The following is a 26,358-nucleotide window of genomic DNA, read 5'->3' on the forward strand; positions in this document are numbered from 1 at the left end:
GGATAAATAGCGACGATAAGATTTTACTTGAAGTCGTATCGGGCATTCCGAGCAATACGATTTTGTTACGTTGGATTGCGTATCGCCATTGAAATTATGTACATGTACGCATATTTGCCATGTCACGTAGTCGGTGGCGCCTTTGACGGCCATCCGCGGTACTAAACGCGAACGAAACAGTGATTGTCAACTGTTTAGTTCGGACGAATTAGGTAGGTTAGTTTGTTGCGTGATTTTGAGTCTGATTTGCGACTCCGTCTTATTTTGTGTTAATTTCCGCGGGTTGACCGATTAGCAGTGTAATCGATTGTTGAGTGAGTAGCGATCTGTTTTCAGTGTATAAAAAATTCCTGTCGCGAAAACATGTTTTATTATAATACCGGCAACCACGGTGGGGTGAAACAGGTCTTGTGAAATGAGCGTCTCTGTGACGTAATACTGACTCTTCGTGCGACGTAAGTATAATGCTATCAACAATATATTCCACTAGTATACGATATATTAGTGATTAAAAAGTTGCTCGAAAATTTGGCCGGCTTTCATTGAATTCAATGCAGTAGCGTAAGTAAATGTTTTGGGAGAAACATTTGTCACGCGACTTAGTCACGTTGAGTCGGATTACGTTCGATGTGTTTGTTTACATCGTATTAGGCTAAGTTATTGTCCATTTAATGGAAGTAATGAGTCCTGCGTGCTAGAACAAAAAACGAATGTTTTATGAAATCGAAAAGAGCTGTAGCGTATAGCCATTCCTCTAGCTGAGATCTGTTGGTTTTTTTTCGCTAATAAATGTGTTTGCCGAACTTTAATTGGAAAAAAGAAACAGTCAATAAAAGAAAAAAAAAGAAAATGTTAGTAATACCTTAAGATTGAAATTTTGTCTGAGGTTTCTTCGCGACTAGTTACGCTACTGCAGTCGAGACACCACAGCCTGCAAATATAGTATAGGTGCTTTGTGTGGAAATATTGCCTTTTGATGCCCAATTACAGGGGCGCTCGTGTTTTATATCGGCAATTCCCTGTATCAGAATGCTTTATACGCTGGTGATGTGATAATAAATGCGAGGGGTGCCAACCGAGGGATAGAAATAATAATGACAACAATAATAACAACAGATATATATAAAATTACTTCCCTCGATTTATATGGCGATATTTCGACAAACTGTGGGTCAATATCGTGACGTAAAGTAGGCTGTAAAGTTCAATCGCACTTGTTCATACGATTTTTAAGCGTCGTCGTTGAGAGTTTATTACTGCAGTTGATTGTCGTCATTATATTTAAACTTTACAACGATGATGAGAATGGTCTCGGTACAATTTTATATCCTTAATAATTGATAAGGCATGGTTGATATAAATTTAACAAATTGAAGATACTTTCGTTGTGTGATGCAAAGCAACTGGTGTTAATATACACATAATGCGGTCGTTTCCTTGACCCTCTCGAATGGTTCTGTTTTCTTCGATGTTTTCATCTTACTTTTTCGCTTCTTCTTTGAAAGAGGGTTGTTTTTATCAACCTATCAAAGGGGGAGACTTAAGCTGCTTATTCGCTGCAATTAAAATGTTCTCCTCAACTGCCTGCTTAGGTCCATTTATCGTTTAGGCCTTTATTTAAGCCATCATAACGCAGCATGGAGAATTTTCTGTGTACTTGTTTTTTTTTTTTCATTCTTTTCTCTGATACTATAAAAGCCGTAATTGCCTCTCGACGTATTTATATTCAGTTTGATTGATCACAGCTAGATAATATTCAGACTCTTCTTTCTAGAGTAATCTCCATTGAGATTTAGATGACTGCTGAAATAAATGTGTTTGAAATTATGCACTGAGAAAAGAGTTTATTTACTGTTAACAAAACGTATTTTTGAACATGGCGAATTAAATATTTTGTTAGGTATTACTATCAAATTTTTTTTGAGCCAAACATGATTTGCTAACTATTAACAAAATTTCCATCGATCATTATTTGGCTCAAGTAAAATTTGGTAATAATAACAGAACGTCTATTTTGCCACATCAAAATATACATCTGTTAACAGTAAATGAGCTCTTTTCTCAGTCTGCAGTGTCGGAAATCCCAATGGAAAAAATAAGATCAATACAGAAATCTTGAAAGCTGTGTTTCGTACAAAAGTACCGTCTTATCTATCGGTCTGAACTTTAGACATGCAATATTCTTCGTCGAGCGAGCAGGTGCAGCAACATTTCGCAGAAGTTTCATCGGCGTTTTACCGATCTCGTGTTCCAGTGCATATTCCTTTTCGAAACGGTTTTAGCGAACGTGATGAAATTACCGCACGAGGTAAAAAAGAAGCGCTCGAAGCACGGCCAACAGAAACGAAATCTTTGTTCTATCTCTTTTTCTTCTGCATTTGCGAAGCCAATTTCGCGGAACATTAGCTGGAGGCGGCCTCCGCTCTCCTCCTCGGGGACCTGATACGCTCGATAATTTCAAGAAAGTATGCACCGTGTGTGCTACGGCATCCTCGCGGAAACCAACGAATGAAAAAGTGATTCAATTATTAAAACGACGAAATGAGACAAAAACTCGCAGCCTTCATGCGATCTTCGAAATTTCGGAATCCAACGACGCGCAGTGCTCGCGAAATACAGCGAGGTAAAAAATGATTTGACTCACCTTGTAACGCATGTAAGGTGAGTCAGTGTTATCGCTGTTTGAACTCGTCCGAAGAACTTTATTCAGCCCGAAGAAGGGGGTCGAGACCCGAAGAACCCCGCGAGGTTCTTATACCCCCTTAAAAAAATGTTGTTATTGGTTTCCGGGATATATTACGTCAGATTCAGTTAAGTGTCAATACTCGGGCCGGCGTATGTGGTCGGAATCCGAAATTCTGCTGACGATCACCCAGGGACCCCGTCAGGGCTGTATCTATTAAGGGGTTCTGTTCACTCAACCGTCTACACTACACAGAACTGCTCCCCAAGGGTTTTATACCTGGGATATGGTGACTCGGATTACGTCATTGTGCAGAAATATTTCTTGCTCGAATAATCGAATTTGCTTCGCAAAAAGTAGTTCAATGCATTCTAGAGTCGGAGATGTTGTTTTGTAATTTAATATTAATTTTACTGAAACACAGAAAGGGGTGAAGGAATATTTGATTGTACAGCACTTACAGTTGAATATACGGTAACATTTTTATTATAATTTGGGTTACATAATCTTCGAATATTATTGGCTGTAATGTGTGTAAGTGTGTATACCTCGTGGCCGACGCCGTAGTACGTTGTTAATGTAGTTATTTTTAACATTAGTATCACTCTCTAACTGTATAGTAACTTTAGCTAACATATTATGTAATATTTATACAATATTTATGCGGACAGCGTGGCTTGACTGACTATACCTATGTACAGTAAACCATATCGTTATCTTGATACATATTATATATAGCCTTGCGATTTGCAATATTTATTCATTGATAAAGGATTTCAGTACTGATAATTACAAATACTTTTTTTAAATGCTTATTATAATTCGAATATGTACGACAACTCGGTACAGCTGTGATCGGTGTTTAAAAAGTATACCTATACGTGTAATGAACAAGGTAAAGGTTAACACGGGAAACGTTTTTATTTTTTGCTTATTCATCTTCAAGGACAATTGCTTAACAAGTTCAGTTGGGTACTTATTATCATACCGAATGAAATTGCCAAAGGGTGGTTTTGCGGATGAAACACCGGCAATTATTATTTTTAATCTATTTTTAAGCTGGAAATATAACTATAGCTTGTTACATTTCGGGTGCAATGACAGTGAGTAATCTAACACAGCCTAAAACTACCATCAGATGCCAGAAACCAATTCGTATAACTTTCCGTAATAGTATTATAACTATAATCAAATTCGCGTGTCATTATAGAAACTAGTGCTATTTTAATTGCGAATTTTTAATTCCATTTCGTTTCTTCGCTTCTTTTCTCAGCATAAATCCATATGTGTGTACACTTAGTCATACGGTGGGATTAACACGTTTTCCGCTCAAACCCCAATTGTTAGGGATCAAATATAACGGTTATTTTTCGCGAGCGTTACATTATATCGATGTTTCACTTCTGAACGCTACTGAATCGTTACAATAAAATGACTTTACCACAAATATTCCCTTATAGAGATGTCACAGTTCCTCAGAGGTTGTATCTTTAAAAAACTGGAAAAGATCAAACCTCCACGTAAACGCGGAAATATTATTGGTCCTGTTATTATCTGACCGTGTATAATCCTGTGCGGAGTTGCTGAATGCAGTACCTAGTCGGTATTTTCAATAATATACATAGTTAAACCTTCGTTAAGCCGGCTATGGCAATGTAGCATAATAAGCGAATGCAAAGTGCAGAATCAGTCGGTAATTAACCGCTTTTTAATTGCGGAAAAACAACATTTTTCACTCCAGCAGACCCACCTTACGGTTAGACTAGCATCGCCACATATTAAAAATCGTCCAAACGAAGCTGAATTCGAAAAGTTTCAACGCGAGATTTACTCGCTAATTAATCGCTGTCGATTGACGTTAGTTTCGTCCTCCTAAAACCATCCTCACCCTCAGCCAGTCATTACGCAAAACTTATGGTACGTACGTAAATTCGCTAATATATGGACGCGTGAATTATTCGCTAATTAGACGTTGCCAGTAGACGTCGGTCTTACTTTCCCAGAACCACCCCCTTTATGACATTCCACCCCTGACGTCGAAAAACCACAGCGATCGTAATGAGAAAGAATAGTAACGGATACTAGACTTTCTGGTAACGGCTAGAAAACTAATTTTCATTTTCTACCTGGAACTATATTTTTCGATTGTGGTAAAAAATTAAACTAGTCAAGGACTGAGCGGTAACCGGCACTAAAAATTTCTCTCAGTGCGATGTATTAACAAATTTACGCACGTACAAAAAGTTTTGTGCAATGATTGGTTGGGGGTCTTTTTGTTCTTATGCAATTAAAAAGCGTTTAGTTAGCGATTAATTCTACAATTTATATTATCACTTATTATGTCACAATATCCAGCTTAACGGAGACCGTAGTTAAGTAGAGTTTATATCTACAGAAAGGACGAAGGAGCGAATTATAATCCTGCACATAGGTGTGTGATTTGATATCTAGGCATTGCTCTTTTCGTATTCGTTATATATATGTATATGTGTGTACGACCTATACATATATCGTAATTAGTCAGGCATGATTTACTTTTATTACTTACGAACCTGCATCGAGTAATTTTTATATGTATATATATTATTTATATATGTATACGTAATTTACAGAACGCACTACAGAGCGGCGGAGAATAATTATGAGAATAATTAATTTGTGGGAGCTGAAGGGCTGTGAACTTGTCCGTAGAAGACGCCTCGAGGCCTGCAAGCAGAGCAGTCGGACACATCGCTACCTGAAACGGATTTCAACCCGGTGTAGAAAATTAGGGTGAGCTGGATTTATCATGATAAATTTATTTTCGTCGTATTTTTTGTGTGCCATTATTCCTGAGGAAAGTAATTGCGAATCCAATGTTAATCGGTTGAATTTAAGGGAGGTAATCCAGGTAATTTAAGCGCAGTCGAAAATTAGCATTTTATTTAATGTTCTATTGTTACTAAACTAATGGATGGAAAAGAGGGAACCAAGACGTATTTAAAAGTTGTTTAACCCTTTTTTGACACACTTACTTCTGGCCACATTTTTGATATACCGGGTCAGTTTGACCCGGATTGTGCTTTATCCACCTGGCATTGACAACCCTTTGGTCGGATTTTAATTTAAAAATTCAGGGATATACTTTAAGCATTCCTTAATATGTTAGCATAGTTGAAATTCGTAAAATATAAAACAAAATTGTTTAAAAAAGTGATTGAAAATTTTCAATTATGGAAAAGTGAGCGTTTAAAGAAAAATTCGTTAATGAACCCTTCAATTCTAAATTCGCTTTGCAGAAAACGATTAAAAAAATGGTAACCACATTTGTAGGCGAATGGAATATCCGAAATACAAAAACCAAGACTTTTCAGGATCGTCAATATAGCCTCTAAGCTTCTACGGGACGGATTTTTGATAAATTGAAATATAGCTTACAATTAGCTGCGACTTTCTTTTTTTTTTTGGTTTCAAAGTGGAATACGGTAGCTTTCAAATGCATTTTTTTTTCAATTCCATTTCGTCCATTATTCTAGCCACAATGCCACAATAAAATGATTATTTTCTACTGCTCTTACCTGAGAACCCGTCTTATTGTTAATTAATGTTTTCCTTGAGGCGAAAATATCTCCACATTTGAGCAGCTTGAATCGAGTTAGGTACTCGTCGATTTCGTACACGGTTAGTGAATAACGAACACTCTAATTGTAACTTAGAAGTAGCCTTTTGGTCGTCCGCTGTATACGATATGGATAATTTATCAAACGAACGTACGGCTTGAATACACGACGTTATACGTATTGCGGAACCTCTCTTTGCCCATTGGCAATGATCCCCGTCGTTGCTTATTCAGCACGATATCAGGCAGCAGCACCTACCTCGTTATTTTCGGCTTACGCCTGCACTGAATGCCCACCGATCCTCTGACAGGTATTGAAACTCTGTCCGTGCCCGATTAAGGATCATGTTTTGAAAACGTAAACTCCTCGTCAGGTGCATATTCAACGGCAATAAACGGTAGCATAACAAATTTGAAGATAAATAAACAAATTATAAAAAAAAACAAAAAAAAAAAAACGAACTGTTCTCTTTTGATCCTTCATTCAACGTATCTGTACAAGAGTTCAAATTTGAAAAGTAACAATCGTAGCCACTGCAAGGGCGGATCCAGGGGTCTAGGTCGACTAGTGATAATTTTTCTAATCTCTTATTTGTGATTTTGTGATTTGATTAAAATTATTTTCACGTATAACAATGAGATGCTGTTTCTTTATAATGAGATTTATTATATTAATCGAATTGGAGCCTGTTCTGACTAGATCTGACTAGATCTCGACTAGACCCTGACTCGAAGGCTGGATCCGCCCTTGAGCCGCTGTATACGGCATAATACGGAATCCATTGAAATAATTTGTTCGAAATAGTTTTGAAATCACATTCGTCGTGCAACTCTTTCGTTTTTCGATTCTGCAACTCGGGGCGATTGCTGTTGAAACACGACGTCACACGGATGGAGACGAAGACGCGATTTGATAGCGTAACAGTTGGTTCTAATGAATGGCCAGAAAATGAAGGGACGAAGGGATAACGGCACGAAAGAAAGAAAGGGCGAATGAGCGAGGAAGAAGCGGTTGAAGTGGATATTTCTTTTGCGCAAGCGTCGAGGTCGGGGACGCCCTCGAGTAATCTTTAAGCCGCCTACTACTCGCCCTCGCCGCCATTTGAATCCCTCGCTGGCCTGCACCCCTGTCTGGATTCCTCCCTGTTAATTTGTACCACCTCGATTCCCCCAACAACATGAATTCCCAGTTAACACTTCACTCCCGACTAATTACATCAATCGATACAGAAATTCACTTAGCGGAGCATTCTCACTTATTGTTAGCAAATCGTCAAGTTGTACGTGTACTAGACGCAATCAATTCTCTGATTGGTTCAGAGTCATTCTCCTTTGACACGGTCTGCAAGAGATATCGATGTCACTTGAGTATCTTTACACTATTATACAAAAACGATAAAGGCTCGATCTTTAAAACTTTTCAAGTATATCGACCTACCTCGGAGTAAATGTAGATGCCTGTAAAGTGCTCCTCCATGCCAGCTCTCTGGACTTCCGGTCGTCGTAGCCACTCTAGGGACTTCGGGTTTCACTTCTCTTAGGGCCGCGGCTTCCTCGGCTATTTTTTCCGCCTCTCGCTCCTGAAAATGGAACAGAAAAGTTTCGGCCGATTGCTTTCCAAAATCGGTGAGATTTATTCGCCAAAAAGTGTTCGCGCTGTACAATTTTTACACAAAAATTACTAGTCGAACTCGATAATGGAAAGTTGAGTTTTTTTTACCGGTCTCCATGTTTTCGGATTCACAGACCTCCATTTTTCTACACGAAATGAAAAAGATTGCAGATTTTACGTCCCCTGTGGTTACAAATCCGTTAGTCAGAGTAACAAAACCAATAGTATAGGAGTTACAATATGCTTAAGTAGATCCACCACAATTGAATTAGATTTGACCTGGAAAAAGTGTTGTTCATACGTTCACCACTCGGATATAAAATCCACGTTACATTTTTTCTGCGTATCGACGTCTCGACGCGTGAGTGAAACGATATCTCGAGAGCGAATGAACGGATTTTGATGATCTTGATCTCAATCTATGCGATTCATCTCACAAATTTAGAAATCGGTCAAGCCATTTCCGAGCTATTTACGAAACTAAAAATTCATTTCTGCCCGACGATCACTCGAAACGGATCAACTAATCTGAGTTTTGTTTCATCTAAACTTTGGCTTCGTTCAACTTACTTCCTTTACTTTCGTAAGTAACGGGAATAGCAGTACGATCTAGGATCGGTCCTTTCGGACCACTCGATTTTCACGCCTGTAATACCGTGCGTCGAATTTTCCAATTACGTCCGAACGACCGGATGAATTGTTTCGTAGATATCGTGACATTCAGAATTGAGGCATAGCTTTTCCGCGACCCGTTATTACGTTGCGGCACTCATCGCGATCAACCACTCCGTTATGCAGTGATGGCCGTAGTTACATTACGACCCGCGGATATACAGACACGGTTGTGCGTGTTCCGGACCATCAGAGTCGTAGTGTTACACCAACGATGTAGTTCAACTTTCGCAGGTATGCTTGTATCTTGGGCATTACCGGGACTCCGGTATTAGGTCGCATTGCGTATGCGCCTACTATTATGATATTGTTTCCCTCCAGGCAGGGCTATTGCGATTGTCCAATAGGCCCTTTGCCAGCAATCTACTTTGGATGAGGTAATCCATAACGCGGAACGGGGCACGGTGCTTTATTTAAAACACCATTGGCTTGCTGGCTACCTGTTCAGATAGCAATCGTGAAATTACTTAAATTAAGGCCGCGAGCGGTGAAATTGATTAGGATTAAATATTTCAGTACGGTGCTGGGGAGAGGGGGGGGGGGGGGGGGGGGGGGAGGGTGATTGTTCGGTGTAAGTCTCGAACGAAACTACAACCCTTCGCTATTCGTCTCAGTAGCCAAGTTTTTTGTACATCTGAAACGTAATTACTCCGTTAACTTTTGCATACTGCATTTTCACGTTTGTTGTACGTACATTACGCATCTCGTATTATCTTCTTCGGGATTTCGCTTCAAGTTTCGAAGATTGTTGATCACTTATCTACTATTTTCATAGAGGTTTGAAGTCGTAATTCGTGAAAGTTAAGGAGAATATCTGCGATTCTTGTGCCGTTTTTTGCTCACTTGAAAGGAAAAACTTTTACTGTTCTGCGTAATAATCTATGCGATTTAGCGGAGAAACCTCCGAGGTAATTTGTAATCGCGTATTGTATAAAAGTCGAACGTGTCAGTTGGAAGACTATAATGTACAGGGGCACGTGTGTTCCACTTTTGTATCCCTCCAGGAATAAACTCCGGACCACTGCCAATTACTAGGATGTCGGCATTGCATGAGGCCATCAATTTTTCAGATGCTGCAGCTATTAAATATAGATGCGTCGTAATCTCTCAAGCACTTGTTTGGAAAATCCTCTTGCGATACTTATAACTATGCATAATACGACGGCGAATGAGCAACGTTTTCATCCCTTGGTTATTATACAGGAAAAAGAATATAATTTATTGTCAAATCCAATGTTGCGCGGTTTTTCAGATTGAAAATTGCATTGCAAAATTTCTCCACAATTTCTATATGCAGTGCCATTTGCATATTATAGTCTCGTAGAGAGATCCATGCATTGAGATACGAAACCTGGAGCTGACGATGGTAAACGATATTACCGTGCATTCGTTATCAACGGTAAACACGCCGAACGGAGCCTTGGTTATAGTAGTGGATGTAACTCACTTTTCTGTGATTAAATATTCAGAGTTGAGAGAAGACTGTCGCACGTATGAAACATTACCGTGTCAAATGCGGATCGTTGCATGTGCCACACGCGATGAAGAAAGCGCGATGTTATTCGAAATCGCCTATGAATTTCAAGTAACGGCGCAACAATGCGACCGTGGCAATTCACCTGCACAGATATCGCGATCAATTATTCATAATGCCAGTCGTAATAGATGAGGGGTAAAAATCTTGCCTCTCTACGGGGTGTGTGTAGATATTGTGTGATTTAATTTTGTTTACGAAAGGATTACGTACACTGTTCATATGTAAATTGTTATCAAGCATTCAGGGGTGTTGACGACCACCGTCATGATGTTCGCTATCAAAGTTTCATGATGTTTGGGATTTAGAGTAATTATATTCCGTGTGTATACAGCGAGGGGCGCGTGGCGAAGCAATTCGTTGAGGTAAAACATCGGCTGGAGATGTAGGGTTGCGCGCAGATGCGACGAGTATTACCGAGTCTTGGATCGGCAGATTTCTCAGTTCGAAACAGCTCCTTCTTCATGCGGGCATGATCCATGGAAACATTAAACTGGCTTCCTTCTTGGCTTGCGTACCGCGATATGCTGAGCAAGTAATTTTGTCTCGTCGACGATTCGCCCCGGTAATAATAGGCAGATATTGCAGGCAGGATTCGGAAAGGAGCCTCTCGATGAACAGGTGGTCGCTGGAAAGGCAGGTCCGTTGTACGACTGTACGCCTATACCTATGTTTATGCGTTGTACAAAATATTAGGGTTAGGCATATGTGCAGTAATACCCATGCAACCGTGCCTCCGAGCGGAAAGGGGACGAGAAAACGGACCAGCAAACAGCAGAAGCCCCCCTCGGCATTGCTAAATCGATTAGTTGCGATAGGAGATCTTCTTCCTCGTTCCGGATTAAGGTCCTTTAATATTTATACAAGTTGCTTTCGAACCCTGATTCAGTTTACAAGTAGAATCGCGACTATCCAGTTACGCGTCAGAAGGGGAACTACTCATCGCGCATCACCAGACATTGGGAATAGCTAGCCAAGGTAGGATGGAAAAAGTTTTCGTCGGAGGCGTAGGAGGTAAATTGTGTACCTAATAGCTCATCGTCGTCGGCTTGAGCATCTTGAGTGCGTCAGATATCGGCCAACTCAAACGCGTCGTAGAAAGCGGCAGGTGCTGATCATCTTGCCTGGTCTAGGGTGAGATTGATTGTAAGTACCGAAGGAAATTCAAGACGCGTGGGCCGTTACATTGCCTGCAATTTACCAAAGTAGTACGTGAGGTTTTGTCGCTTGCAAAAATAACGGGGATAAGTCGTCGTGAAAAGTATGGTAGGTAGGATGTATGGAACGAACGATGCGGAGGAGACGGAAAAGGCAAAGTCTGGAAAGCAACAGCATACCGAATCACCAGCGCACAGATTATACCTACCGAACAACGTTGGCGCAAACTCCGCGTATCATGGATGAGTTTCACGTGGTCCCATTTGTAACTTCGCTCAGCCGTTAAAGTAGGTAGAAATCCCTTTCCCTCCCTTTCTAAACGGGCAAACAGCGCCCGAAACCCTCCCTCCTTCCACCCCCCGCGGCAACCCGCGCGTTATGGCCCGCTCAATTGTTTCAGCCCCGTTGATCCAATAAAGGATTACGGGTAAAACAACTCTACCGTGTGTCGGATTTTACGCAGCCAAAATCGCTAGACGATTTTTTCTCTCCGCTCCGTGCCACTGCAGAGTTATGTACACGATTTTGCCCGACTGTTCATCGTTGTTTTCAAATTCCACAAACCACTGAATTTCAGGCTTAATTCGCGATGTTAATCCTTGAAACTGTTACTGTGGACATCCCGATGTTTTATTGCTGCAGGTTATGAAATATCAAAACAGAAGAACTAATCGTATATTAACGAAGGAAACTACACGGAGGTACAATGTTTCCGGAATAAATGACCGAAACATTTGCGCCGTTACTCTGCTAGCATTGTGAATCAATATTGAAAGTAACGTAGTTCCCGCTGGTCGTTGAAAGTTTCGTGCAATGTATTTATTATTTCACCGACATATTAACAAGGTTCAAATTTCAAATAACGTCTTTGGCTGTTACTTCCACCGAGCCTTGTTACTCCGGGTCAGAAAAATTCTTCGAGTGCCACAGCACCTTGACGACCTTGTTTCTCGTCGTTTTACTCTCTTGCCCAAGATCGTTGGGGTCAGCCTTCTTGCCGTGATGGGGTGATGAAATTCTCGACATCTTTGACGGCTGAGTATCATTCGGAGTTTTCTGGATTTCACGCCATCGCGGTTCCTTGTCCGGTTTTACCACCGCCCTAACGAAGCTGCTTAAATTGCGACGGTCCTTACGCAGGACTGCGCGAAGGGTTGAAGGAAGAGCCGCTGCATGCTTGGCTTCCGGCGACTTCATGGACCCCGCGTTTATCCTCACATTTGCTCTAGCCGAGTCTTTTTCCAAAGTCCTTATTTTTCCCTGTTTACGTTTGGGCTGATGTTGTTGCTGATTTGCCTCGCCCGTAGTGGATGTCGTGCTACATAAACACGGTTCATCCTTTTTCGCGGCTTGCTTCAGCTTTGGCGTTGCTTTCAGCGGCGGGTCGTCGGATTGCCGGCAGCGTAGCTTTCTTTTCGTTGTATCAACTTCCGGCTCGGTTTTCTTCCGTTTTCGGGAACAACGCCGAATGTCTGCACTGCAGTCTCGATTCTGTTCTGCAGGTACCGGACACGGCTGATACTTGTTCGGAGTGTTGTACCGCGACAAACTTCCGAGGTAGGCGCAGACACCGCGGATCCTAGACGAATGCGGTTTTAGGACGGATTTCACCCTGGCTCTCGGTGAAACGAAACGTAAAAAGAAATGCTAACAGGACTACGGATCGCTTTGAAACGGGTTAACATAACTATGAATGTAATACTGTATCACAACCAGTCGAAAAATGTTATAATATGACGACAAAGAGCCCGTGTTCAAATTTCAGTAAATGCTTTCACGTTGATTACATGGATAACTCATTAGCAACGATCTTTATCATCATTTGGGATCTATATATCAACCTACGGGCGATTTTGGGCAACAAACGTACCGATGGATTCGAAGTTCTAAGAATAGACACAAATGAATCAATTTCAAATATAACTTGTACTTTTCTCTCGTAGTTTGTGTTGGTATCTTGTCCAAACTATCGCTTATGACAGTGATGCCTGTGAGGCATTTCCTGTCGAGTGCCATGGAGTCGAAGGTTAGGCCATGGGGATGGTTTTCATATGTCGGTTACATGACTTTTGTCTATTTACTGGGTGCTGCGCTCGGTCCTGAACTACATTTTCGATAATCCATACGTTCGACATAGAAGATTGATAAACGCTGTAATAATTTTTTTTTTAATTTTGAAACTAAACCGGTATCTTATAACCTCCGCCGGGATTCATCTTTCAGAACGTCATGGTGCAAAAACATATAATGTCGTAGTTTTAAAATAATTGTCAATCAACGTAGCCACGAATCAAACAAAAGAGGGTGCAACGTTCGGCGTGTATACATAATACATTCCTCACTCAATCGTAGTGTCATGCATATAGTCGTTAGTAGTTATAGGTATGTGTATACCAGTGATTTAGTCTATTCTACGCCGAAGTTATAGGTGCGAAAGTAGAGTCAATTAGGGTTCGACATGCAGCCTTTCGCCAAACCGTAATAGGCGACGGTCGTAATCAATGCAATTGTAGCCAGAGAAGCCTGTATCCCCTATATTCAATTAATTCCCAGAGTATTCGTTGAGCACGGAGTTGGTACACAATCGCGTTAGTCGCATCACTTTCGGTTGGCTTACCTCGTCGATTCGGCGATGTCGACGATTCGACGGCGCGGTGGGCAGCAGACAGCTGGGACGGACGGATGGAGGAAATAGTGAAGCACGAAGCAAGCTTCGCTGTTGGTACATACCAGCCACTATATCCGCTAGACGCAGCATCATTGTGGGAAATTGATTATACTCTGGATAATAATGGATTTGCCAAGCTAAGGCTTATGATAGTTCCGGTTATAATAATACAACACACTTATCCATGTGCACGGGGTTATTTCGTCCCCTTCTTCCGGAAGTTGGAATCCTTAGTCATCGCCGTGCAGCGTTAGTATTTATCCGGATTCCTAAATCGTTTGAACGATACTTTTCCTACACTCAAGGTTAAAATACGATTGCAGATTTCTCACTCATATTTATGCAACGGTAGTTTATCGCGGTAGGGGGAATCGTGTTGTTCGTTCCATGTGAAAAGTTTGGTAACGCGCGAAACTGGGGGAATTTCATTCGGTCAGAATTGGGGTTCCACCGACTTCGTGGAGTAACGTTAATTTGAAATTTTTAACTCGATTCGAATCGAACGCTTGGCTGAGTATCTCGGAATGCCGTCTCCTCTTCCCCGATCTCGTTGCAGAAAAGAAGTGGGAAAAACGAAGAGATAAAGGGGGAGAGAACTGCTGGAATGGTCTTGTAGCAATAAAAATCTACGTTGCCAAGAAAACTCGTGTAAGGCGCTGTATCTGAAAGACTCGAGCATTTCGCTGTAATCGACTCTCATCCTGCCACGTTTACACGGCAAAAAGTTTTTCCATTGAAGAAACGGCATTTGCGCAAATTGGACACCGTTGTACGCTGCTCTTGCTTAATATCTTGATTTTACTGGCGCATCGAAAAGCAATTGAGAATCACAGACGGTGCGTATAACCAGCCACGAATTTTTGTTTTACAAATTTTCTCCAAATTCCTTCGCGACATGCATCACCGCAAGACAAGGTACGATCGATGACTGGAGGTATGAACGTATCTCTAAATTGATTGTCTTGGATTGCCCTAATTCATAGTTGAGGTAAACAGGGTCGAAGCTATTGCTACGAAACGGATTGAAACGAAATCCAGTCACTCTGATCGATAAGTATATTGCATGGAACTTCGAGTGAGAATGTTCTGCGGTGGAATTGTTAATTCGAGAACAATTCGACGGTTATAAGTGGAGAAGCTCATCTCTATTCGAATTGGCGAGCCGAGATTACAAGAGTATCTGGATTGGGCAGACAGCGAAGGGCGGAGCCAGTGCTGCAACGATCATAATTGAATCAACGGTGAACGCCCACGCAACACCCTGCTACAACCCATCTGCCCTCGTCTCTGACTCCATGTTACGCGGTACAGTTTGCTACAGCTTCCTCAAACTACTCGTAAAGGAGTTTCATCGTATCCAATGGTCAGAGAAAACCAGAGAACCCTTTCGATAGGTTCGGTCGCATTGAAACAGATTGCTCGGCAAATCTATAGCATTATTTGAAATAACCGGGACTATAATGTAATAGACATTGCGCTGTACGTGACTTATCGTTAGTAAATTGGAAATTTATACAAGTTGGTCGTGAATCAACTACTTTCGTCACTAATTCTGAACGGTGGTATAGTTAACGTTTAATGAAGTGCTCGAACCTCTAGGCTTTGAACCTCTTACCTACAAAGCACGTTGATGGTGTTTCCAATTTGTTGTAAAAAATCTACATCAAGGTTTAAGAACGGAATAATATGTCCGTGGCATTTAGTCTGGGACTGTATTCAGTCATCTGTGTCTATTAATTAAAAAATTCACTGGCATTTTTAAAGGTACAGTGGTGAGTACAGCTAAAATTGTCCCTCTTCCCTATACGTGAAATGCCAACTCTTGACCTTCTCGAAACCCTTCGGGACTCGGTGATTAAATTGAAAGCCGTGACTACACCCAGCTTTTACTTTGGCTGAAATAACCCAATGACATTTCCGACGCGCACTGTTTTGTACGTCAAGTTGTCGCGAAGCTAGGTGGGCTCGACGTGTTCATTTCACGTTGCATCCGTTCCAGGTTAATCGCAAGACGGTCATGAATAACTCTCTTCAAAAATCGGAACAGCTCTATGTAATGAATATTTCATGAACGCGTGTACGTTATAACACTGGTAGCCAGCTTCGCAATATTTTCAAGAGATTACTGGCGGGTCGATACCGACTGTTAAATTTATCCTATAACGTTGTCGCCAAACAAGTCACGTAGGAAAGAAAAAAAGTAATTACCGTCCTCAGAGGGCGTCTAACGACGACCCTCCACTCGGTCGAGGTGCAATTAAAAGTTGCGGCCGAAACTAACTAACGTATCCATCGTGTGATTTAAATGGAGCTGTCCCAGTTGCCACTTTCCAGTTCCCTTTTTGCTGAACGCGCGGGACGTTTCTCGAGTACGGAACAGCCGGACGTGACGTCATTTAATTGTACCTGATCGGGTGCCAGGAATGTGTTTCACGGCTTCGGGGTAGAAGGGTTGATATACTTTCCCCTGATATAAAGACAAAACGGAAAATCAATTTTCTCTTCCACTTTTTTACCAGATAACTCCTCATAAAAACAACCTATTCACAGTCGACATTTCCTTGGTGTTTATAGCCTGTAGCAAGGGCTCGTCGTTTGAATTGATTAATTCAACGAGCTTCTCTTAATTGGTGCCGGTGCGTAATTAATTAGGAAACAATTGAGCTTCGAAATGGTTACGGATTACGCAGCCTGAGCCGCTCTCCACCAGAACCTACCCTTCGGAGCCGAAAGCTCTCGAATGGAAGTGCTTCTCAACTTACAGGGTGTACTGAACTGTAGGGGGTTCAGAATTTTCAAAACAGCATATCATATTATTCTTCCGGGCGATGAAATAATTTGAATCGTAAAGTTTCACTCCTAGAAGAAATTTAGGCTCGAAGACTTGAGTAAATCTTATCCTATACCGCTCTCTCCACTCGTTTGATATTGAGATTGCAGAACCGGAGTTCTGCCAGTCGTCGTACAAGAGATACGCGAATGTATCCAGATGTTGCGAAAATGAAAATACTCGGTTGCTGGTCCAGTAGACCGACAAATAACTACAAATAACGTTTGGGGATTACTTACTTAGTCACCGCAGCACAGTTGCGGGGGGTTCCCGTTTGTATCGTGGTAACTAGGTTCGAACCAGTCCCTCTCAATGTGCGCGTGTCTGTACTGTCTGGACTTATGTCTGTATCGCGCACCCTTCTCTGTCTCGTATGTGGGGCCCAGCCGACGCTGTGGTGTTCGGGTAACAGGAGATGGGGGCGAACAGGTTCGAGGAGAAAATACAGGAACCCCTGCCCTTCGTCTCACTCAACACGTTCACCAACGAGGGGAATTGAAAAGCTGTCTATAGCAATCCTGAAGGCTTATCCAGGCTCTTTTCGACAAAGTCGCGGGCTCTGGACCGAAGGACAGACGAAAGGAACGAGGAAAGAGAGGCCGAGGGCTTCTATCTGTTTTTGGGCGACTTTTTTGGCCCTTTGAATGAAAGCTTGGAATCGACCCGTGGTATTACACGATTATTGAACCGTGATCAATTACAGTTTCGGACTAGAGCTTGTGTTGATGAAAAGTAGACGTTGAGGAGGCATTTCTCTAACACTTTGCGCAGTGATGGGTCCACTCAATCACGATCACAAATTTCGTTTGTCAATGAATGATCGTTAACGTGCATGATATTGGCAAAACTATGCTGGAAAAAGTGATCATGGGGTGCAGTGTAATTAGGGTCTAATTAGCAAGGTGCCGTATTGAACATTTTTATACTTCGTTTATGTATATTGCTGTGCTGGTGTTAAAGCACAATTGGCAGAGCCCTCTCAAAAATGAATGAAACGAGTTTGGCAAATCAGCCTGAACAGAAATTTGGTAGACCCATTTTTTGGTAACAATTGAGGGGTATTTAATATTTCTCTGTACTGTTATTAATTGATTGCCAATTCCGCGTCTTTCGTTTCTTTAGCGTTTTCCACAAACTTGATATTTCTTATAACCGTAAGAGAATAAGGGTTCGTTGAGTTTCTTGATTGCAACTCGTCAACTCGTTGGCCGATCAATTTGGGATTCGCCGCAATCGTTTTATCTAAAAAAAAAAAAATACGTCGGTATCACGTATGAATCAATTGAATTCAGTGTTTTTCAAAATCAATTCAGATTTTCTCAGAAAACGAGTAGACACACCAAAAGTGCAATGTATTTACACGCATGAAGTTCATTTTATTTTTGTGAAAAAATCGAGTGCGATTACTGTCAATATGACATCCAAATAGCAACCAACAACCACTTGATTCTCATCTTGATTGATGTCTGAAGTACTTGTTGTTTTATTACTTTTCGTCAATTCACTACTTGTGTCACTTCTGATGAGGGCTTTTGAAATGATTCTGTTAATATTGTCCACGTAAATTGTTGTTACGCTCTACAAGTATCGTTAATTGTCCTGGCGCAGGAGCAAATCGGTGGTGTATACAAGTGTATACAAGTTGATATCAATGCTTGAAGTGACAGGCCGAGAGAGAGAGAGAGAGAGAGAAGGATCACGATGATCGAATGATCGATAATAGTCGTATACCAGGGAAAATAGCGATGCGATAGTGGGTGTGAAAGGTCGAGGGGCAAGTAGAATCGCTCTAAGTGATTAGACCAAGCTGGAAAAGTCGTCACTCCAGAACAGCGAGCATCGGCAACGGCAAATAACAAGTTCGTTGAACCTTGAAGCCCTGTCAAAATAATGCAGCGGTCATTTATTTAATTATATTAGAGAACCCTAAGACTCGAGAGGATGGGGAGGCACTCGGAACACGATCGCGTGTTTAGCCATCGACTGAGGATCATAGTACGGTACGTACGCAGGTATTTACTGACACAATAATTATCGCGATTGACGAGAAAGGACGGTCGTGTGAGCAGTCGACCAACAGTCAATGAACAATCGAACCGCAGAGCAAACTGAAGGGCCGAATGGCGAACAGCTTGACGTTGGCCTAAAATTATGTAGATCCGTTACACGGCTTACTGTGTGCGAGTCGAGCCGTTGACTCACCGTTATATTTTACCTAAAACAGGATTTTTTACACGCATTTTAGAAACTGTAATGAATTTATTGATTCCGCAAAATGATTCTCGTGGATTCCAATATGATTTATACAGTTCATAACTGGCATCGCTACGTGGACAGACTTCGGAATCTGAAAGGTACGAAGCAAGAATCAGTCGGTATAAGTGGGAACATCCTACTCACACGACGTAGAGACCGTTAATTTGATTAACTTCACCGTATAATTGTTTACACACTTGGTAATGTGGGACAAGGTGGGTTGGATTATGAGGCAAAATGGTGGGTATGGAGCATGGAGGGTACATAAGGGCCTGGCTCCTTTAGTTACAATCCAAATATACTCTGCTATTGCTTCGGTACTAGCTACAATAGTAGGTAGAGCTCTTTTCAGTCACCACTAAGTGATTAAAGTTACGGGAAAGTCGTTGCCGTATAATTAATCTGCCGGTGATGAATATTTTTCATGATTTTTTTTTTTATTTTCATAACCTAAGAGGCAAATATTTCTCTGCCATTTTTCCCAGACGAAATTCGACACGGTCAAAGATTGACACGCGGTACTCTCAACACTGTAACTCCCAAAAGGTTGAGGAAAAACCCCGTTAAACTGTACAGCCTGGAAGGAGACCACGTAAGAAGAAGAAGAAGAAGAAGTGAAATTGTACAAGTGATTGTTATAAACAAGCGTTGTGGATTACCGTGTCACACGAATCGCGTTATCTGTCTGCTCGTCGATTTTTGTCGAGGACGAAAACGCTCTCGGCAGAGGGACGCGTCGCGTGTCTAGGAGTCGCGTGCGGCTCGAGTCCCGCAGTTCCCGAGTGACAAATTCTACTCTAGGCAGGCAACATTTCACCGTGTTGAACGTTGGAACGGATGCCGTGATTGTCATTTGTCGCAAAGTGTTTGCCGCGGGGTTACGTGTTTGCGCGACCCGCCGCCTGGCCTACAAAGCGTGGAACGCTGAACATATTCGCTCGTATTTGACGTAGAGTGTTTACAAAGTAATCAGGAGTAATGACGCGTGTCTCGAACAATGTGTTATAACTACGTTTTCACCGCCGCACAATGGCCGCGTGACCGAGTGGCACTGGATACGGAGGAGACGTGCCTCCCACTCCGCACATGCGGGATACCTTTCCTCCTTTCTTACCCATCCACTTTAGCATAATGTTTGCTGATCTACGCCGGTACGCTATTCAAGCTTGAGCACAAACACGATTATCGATAACTAATCGCTTTGCGGCCCGCTCTACTTTCTGACGGACGAAGAATGATCAAACTTTCATTCAAAACCTTGCCAGTTAATGTTCTGCGAACCGTTGCACGCGTTGAACCAGTCTTCGACACTCGCTGAGGACACAGGTTGCGAAAACCTTGCGGTTTGTAAACATGGAAAGTAACGAACTTACCGTTTCTCTCGGAGGACTCCAACACTGGGGCGATGTGCTGTGCCCACTGTGGGTACTCAGGGCGGAGTTTGACGCGGAGTTGAGACTCTGAGGGTGATTCAAGGGTGCCTTGACCTCGTCCTCCGTCGTCTCGATGTCGACCTCGTCGTCGGAATCGTCGTCCTTTTCAACGCTGGGTTCAGGGGTAGACTCCTGGACTATCTGACCCGATTCACCGAGCGGAGGACCCGCCCGAAGTACCGGGTGAAAAGCGGACTGATGCAAGGACGACGTGACTGGCGGTGCCATGGGTTCGGCCGTCGTTGCTCCGGCTATCGGCGGGGGCAGTGGACCTGGAAACGTGAAATGAAATCCATGAAGTAAAGGATCTACGCCGATCGTCGTGTCCCTGCTGGGGGGTTTATTCTTACCTGGGAAAAGAACGGGTCTTTTTGCCAGCCAGGGTAAAGCGTACTGCGAAAACGAGAAGCCGGGGGTTTTTACCGCCGCTGCTGCCGCGGCCTGTTGATGCTGATGCCACACGTAGTCCATGACGAAATTCCGCGACAATGGAAGCGGCAGTTCCGGGAACGGCGGAACTCGCGGATGCGTCGGCGAGGGTATCGGGGAGGGCAATTGCGTCGGTGGCGAGGATCTGGCACGTTTAACGGCCGTTGGTGTGCACCGAGGTCCCGTGGGATTCGACAGCAGTCTCTTTCTGGTTCCTCCGTTGAACATCGCCTTGACGTCTTCCCAGGCGTGGACCACGTCGTCAGGGGGGCTGCCTGATAGCTTCATGTGTCTCCGCCACGAGTTGAAGTTCGCCGCGTCTGGTTGGACGTACTTGTCCGTCGGGCCGATACGGTGCGAATGGAATATGAACTTGTTCGGGGAGAAGAAGAGACCGCAGTAGGCACACTTGATGCACTTTGCTCGGGAACTGTTGTACCGTGCTGGTAAAAATGCGCCTCGACAACCCCAGGCACATTCGTGATGTACCGAAAACGCAAAGTCCTCGGGAAGTCTGGAGTCCAAAGATGTAAACGGGTCAAGGAAAATTTAATAACGGAACATGTCGATTTGTTTCCATCGTGCCCTTTTCGCTTCTTGGTTCCGTAAAAGGATGGCGACTCACCTAGGGGGCGCGTTATCGCCCAGGAAAGATTTGCAGAGTCGTTCGGCTTCCCGTCGCGTGATCATCCCGCATCTTCTTGAGGAAACCGGCATGGCGCCGGCTCTACGGAGGATTTCAAGCTGCACCGGTGTGCATTGGACGCAGGTGATGCCCAGGGCTACACGACGGTTGTGAATCTCGTTGTAGCTGAACTGCTTGAGCAGTGTATTGCTGATCTGAGCCAGACATAATCGTTCCTGGCCCTCGATCACCAGAGACACGATGTGGATCCCGTACAACGACACTGTTCCCACCTGCAACTCCTATCAGCTTAGATGCACCACGCAGCTCTGAAGCCGTTGGGTTTAAATTGACTTTTTGATCGCTTCTAGGTTTACTTTCGCTTGAGAAAATCGTGTATCTCGAATGAGACGTGACGAGAAGTTATTCGTACATTCGGAAAACTCTATGTAGTGCTTTGATCGATTTCTCAGTTGCGATGTTTTATGTCGACTGTTGGTACTGTTACCAAATTTTTACGGTAAAATGATGTAATTACTAGAGGTAGGAATTTTTTCCCACAGATATTTGACGATTGGATTCGTGATGCGTAAAGATAGAAAAAAAAAGTTCAACTCCGCAAGTGTTCCGGCTGCGCGAGTAGTCGATGATGTTTGAGATTTCTGAAGACAGTTTCAAACATCTGTAGTACATGTATTCAATCTACCAGGCATTCCGGAACATTTGTGATATTCTCTGTATGCAGGAATGGCAGCACTAATGGAAGTCATGTTTGATATTTATGAACGTGTTTGACTTTCGGATTGCGTAACTCGAAACGTGAGGTAATCGGTCGCTACCTGATTCGGTTTGGAATGCGACTGGGGCTGTGGCGACGCAACTGGTTTTTGGTTGGACATCGGAGGCAGAGACAATACCGCCGGCCCGTCCATTCTGAAAAACAAAAACGAAGTACAAAACCGAAATAAATCAGTTTCACATCATTCCATCGAATAAAACTAGACAAATATCAAAAGGTATAAAGGACAATGGAACGCGAAGCAATTAATTGGCTTTTTCCCGGAACTATTCTCGCGTAATGCGTTCTGCAGCCGCAGGTAAAATACTGCAGTGCACACGTACGGATATACCGAACCATTGGAATCCCCTCAACCCGTCGGTATTTATATTCATTATATTTTGTCAATCGCGCTTCGTACAATCCGTAAAATAGACACGTCGTTATTAAATATGTAAAGCTCATTCGTGCATTTAATTTGAAGCGAATGAGCCTGTCGCAATAATCGGGAATACATATGTGAATAAAGGTAGATACAAACGTTGAAAATGATTTGCGTTCGCAAATCAATTTTTTAAATAATTCAACGAAAACGGTCTTTTTACATCAACAAATTCTCAACGCATAGCTCAGCTTAATGGATTTCATATAATGACCCATAAGCGTATCGATTTGTTGGGGTAATTTATTCTCCGAGCTGCTTCAACGGTCCCATGAGCTCACGTACGTCGTAACCTGGATCTCCGGGGAATTAACACCCCAGGGAACGACTCGAAACTGAGATTTGTCAGGGCTGGAAGACTCCGATCGGCTTGTTTCGGATTTCTGTACATCAAATGCTACGCTTGAGACGCCAACTGCACTGCGGATCTGATACTAAAATAGCAGCTCGGATGAATTTTCACACTGACGATAGACAGAGCTTTTCTTAGGGTGCGTTCACAATCAAGTACGAATTCTGTGACACCGCTCTTCGGTAAAGAATTGCAATTGCTCGACGATGGCGATGCTGATTGGAAATATCGAAAGTATTGTATGAGAGGAAAAATTGGTTGACCCGTGTATCCGCGAGAGGTTTCGGAGCGACGGAAAGCGCGTGAATTAATCGAATGTGATTAAGCCAGAGCATTGTCGTAGCTTTAAATGTCTATGGTAAGCTTACACTACCGAGTTCCTTGATCATCTCTTTATTGGACGGTGATTAAATAAATCTCCGAGGGATTAAGCGAGCGTTCAAATTAAACTTTGCATCTCGCTTCGATGACGTTCCTTGTTTTGCAACGCCAATTTGTTATTTAGTCAGATCTGTATATTAACCATCGGAGCTAAACTGTTCAAACCGTACGTCCAATTTTACAATTCATCCCTGACTTCACGCTCTATGTTTCTACGTTCGGAACTAAAGATTCAGATGCGAGTTTCTATGCATCTTCTCAACGATATTGTCCAAGAATATTTTTAACTACCCGACTATTTTTAAACAAAAAATTTCCCTCACCACACCCGCCATAATAGAAAATTAATTTATAACATCGCACATCGTACATTATCTTAAAAAAATTGCAATCAGCCGTCTTCCGTTATATCTACATTCGTTAAAATTTAATTATCCTTACAGTGAATTCACTTCCGTCGTATACGAGCAACGGTTAATTAATGCGGTCAATTCGTATGATCCAACATCCAGCGCACCCAGCGCAAGCTCGCTGACCATCGAAACTCTGCCCCATAGCCGAGCTAGCCACCAGGCCAGGCAGTGGTGCATTGTTTCACGCTGGATGAGAATTTAATTTGCACGAGGTCGCGAGAGGGACGGGAGGCTGAGGGCAAGGGACGAAGAGGAGAAAAGGAGGGGTGAGGAGTAGGGGGACGGGTGCTGCCTTGTTTAAGCGTGGGTGGGGGTGTCAAATTGAATTATCCCCCACCCCATCCGAAGCTCCCGAGGGATGCCGACGGCAACCCGCCCGCGCCAGCGCTCTACGGGACATTCTATGGGGGTTGTGTACGGTATTTCCATCTCCTCTTCGGGTAGGTGTACAACCTACTCTCTCGTACATGCGTACTTGCGTCGAGGTGCGCATGCATGTAATACCCTGGACGTATACGTGCGGCAAAATGCTTGGATAGATCGAGCTGGTAGAGGGGTTTTCAATTAAAATCAACGGTTTCGGTGCGGAGCCGGAGAGGTGGGTGACTTTTACCTCGAAAATTCTTCGCCTACTTTCTACAGTGATACGGAGAGGCTGCGAGGTAAATGGAAGACGGTTATAGCCTAGTCAAGAATCTGTAGGGAGTTTCAAGTTAAAAAACACTCGGAGACTTGATGAGGTTTCATCTGTGACGTGTATAGGTACTGTCTGACTTCTGATTCGTTTCAGTAATCGCTAAGGAATTATGGTACAGTATTCACTCCGAATAGGGCCGCTTTTCTTTTAATACTTGCTCGAGCGCTTCCCCCACTACTTTCTATTTACGAATATTTGGACAGTTGCCTCTGTGTAGGGCCGTTATTGGAAAATGCTTCGTATCACTCATCGATGATCCGTCATTCGAATTATTTCACTGACAAATGATTGCGAAAACCCTGACGCTGGAACTTGAGTGATGGGGAATGCAAGTAATTTTATATACTATTTATTCAACGCAAGTCAATTTTATCGTGCGAATACACGAAAATACAAGTAACATCGAATTGAATTTAGACTTTTCGTCAGTTCAATACAAAATAGATCGTCTTTCGTTCGCGTTCAGCAGAGATCTGACTATGTATGGAGAGTATGAGATAAATCCGTAGAATTATTGTTTTCGTTCCTCTCAGCAGCATGCCTCTCAAAATCATTCAACTGCAACGTCGCTCTCGGCTGCTCGATGATTTCTTGGTCGATATAAACTTTTCATTGCATATTTTACACCTACCAACAGTCAGGGGAAAAACAAACTGGCACCTTAAAAATAAAACGCAATTGACGCGAATGACACGCGGCCCTATTCAGAGGTGAAGCCGACGGCCGAGTTAATTCGTACCTGAAGACTATTGGTGGGGGGAAGTAATTTCCAAGAATCACATTCCCTTCACCGCCTTCCTTCGTGCCGCCCTATTTAAAAGGAATACTGTATATAAACCCGTACAAATGTAACATGAGTTTTGCCTACAATCCGGTACTTCGAAACTTCGTTTAACTCGAGAACGTCCTTCAACCCTCTTGAATCTTCTTACTTGTGAGAGCAGACTGTCCAAGATTAAATACGAAATCGTGACTTTACCCGAGTGAAAATTAGCGGAAATAATAATTGAACGACCGTAAAGTGTTTCAAATTCTGTGCTTATGACCTTTCTCAGCTTGTAACGATTATTTCGCTATTTTTATTCAGTCCAAGTAAACTTCTCACTCGCAGCTATGATGGAATTCAGTAATTGAACTTTTACAATGATTCCAAAGAACTGGAATTGATTCTAGAATGGTAACAAATAACGTAAACCGCTGCAAGACGCGCAACGTTGGCAATCTCACGTATAACACATGCTGAAACTTTTCTAGTTGGTTAACTAAAAAGTTCAATGTTGGTTAACCTAATCCTACAACCCACTAATTTTTACAAAATTTAATTTGGTTCAAGTATCTGCTCCAAGTTGTATTAAAATCGCCAGCAACTAATTTTCCGGTAAGTTTAACAGTCGCCGTAGAAGAATATTAGTTAGAAGATGAGCTGTATTTCTCAAAATTTGCACGGATTTGAAAAATATAGATATTAAAAAAAAAATGAAGGATAAAGTCCCGCAGTCTCTGCTTTGGCAAAAATCGACATGAAGAAACCGAGTTGAAAATGAGCTCAGGTAATTTTTACACAGCTTATACTTAAATTTGTGTTTACGAGGACTTGGTGAGCGCACGAGACATTCGGCAATTGAAAATCATTCGTTTTATAACTTGTATTTCAATATTACCGCGAAATACTGATTCATCCCAAGTTTTCAGGCCGAGCTTGGAGCGTCTGCTGTTAAATATTTCGGCGCGAATCCTGCGCCCCCAGTCTTTTCCATCCCGATCCACTGTCCTGGAAATCTCTCTCGCGCCGTAGAT

The 26,358-nt window shown here is 42.6% G+C and overlaps 1 protein-coding gene and 1 long non-coding RNA gene across 2 annotated transcripts in view; one reads left to right on the plus strand and one right to left on the minus strand.

Moving 5' to 3' along the window:
• The first annotated feature begins 172 nt into the window (after window positions 1-172).
• The window catches only part of LOC124184889, a 79,734-nt gene continuing 53,548 nt past the window's right edge, over window positions 173-26,358 (plus strand). Inside the window, exons 1-2 of the long non-coding RNA XR_006871273.1 lie at window positions 173-455; window positions 5,296-5,455. This is a non-coding gene — a long non-coding RNA (uncharacterized LOC124184889). The remainder of the gene's footprint in view (window positions 456-5,295; window positions 5,456-26,358) is intronic.
• Window positions 3,185-26,358, minus strand: part of LOC124184887 (SKI family transcriptional corepressor 2) — a 29,391-nt gene continuing 6,217 nt past the window's right edge. The window contains exons 2-7 of the mRNA XM_046575063.1: window positions 22,338-22,431; window positions 21,499-21,800; window positions 20,795-21,387; window positions 20,385-20,716; window positions 7,720-7,861; window positions 3,185-5,420 (exon numbers count right to left, since the gene is read on the minus strand). Coding sequence (XP_046431019.1) covers window positions 5,335-5,420; window positions 7,720-7,861; window positions 20,385-20,716; window positions 20,795-21,387; window positions 21,499-21,800; window positions 22,338-22,430 — 1,548 coding nt within the window. The 5' untranslated portion in view covers window position 22,431 and the 3' untranslated portion in view covers window positions 3,185-5,334. The remainder of the gene's footprint in view (window positions 5,421-7,719; window positions 7,862-20,384; window positions 20,717-20,794; window positions 21,388-21,498; window positions 21,801-22,337; window positions 22,432-26,358) is intronic.

The sequence above is a fragment of the Neodiprion fabricii genome, chromosome 6 (assembly GCF_021155785.1).
Source record: "Neodiprion fabricii isolate iyNeoFabr1 chromosome 6, iyNeoFabr1.1, whole genome shotgun sequence".
Classification (NCBI taxonomy): domain Eukaryota; kingdom Metazoa; phylum Arthropoda; class Insecta; order Hymenoptera; family Diprionidae; genus Neodiprion; species Neodiprion fabricii.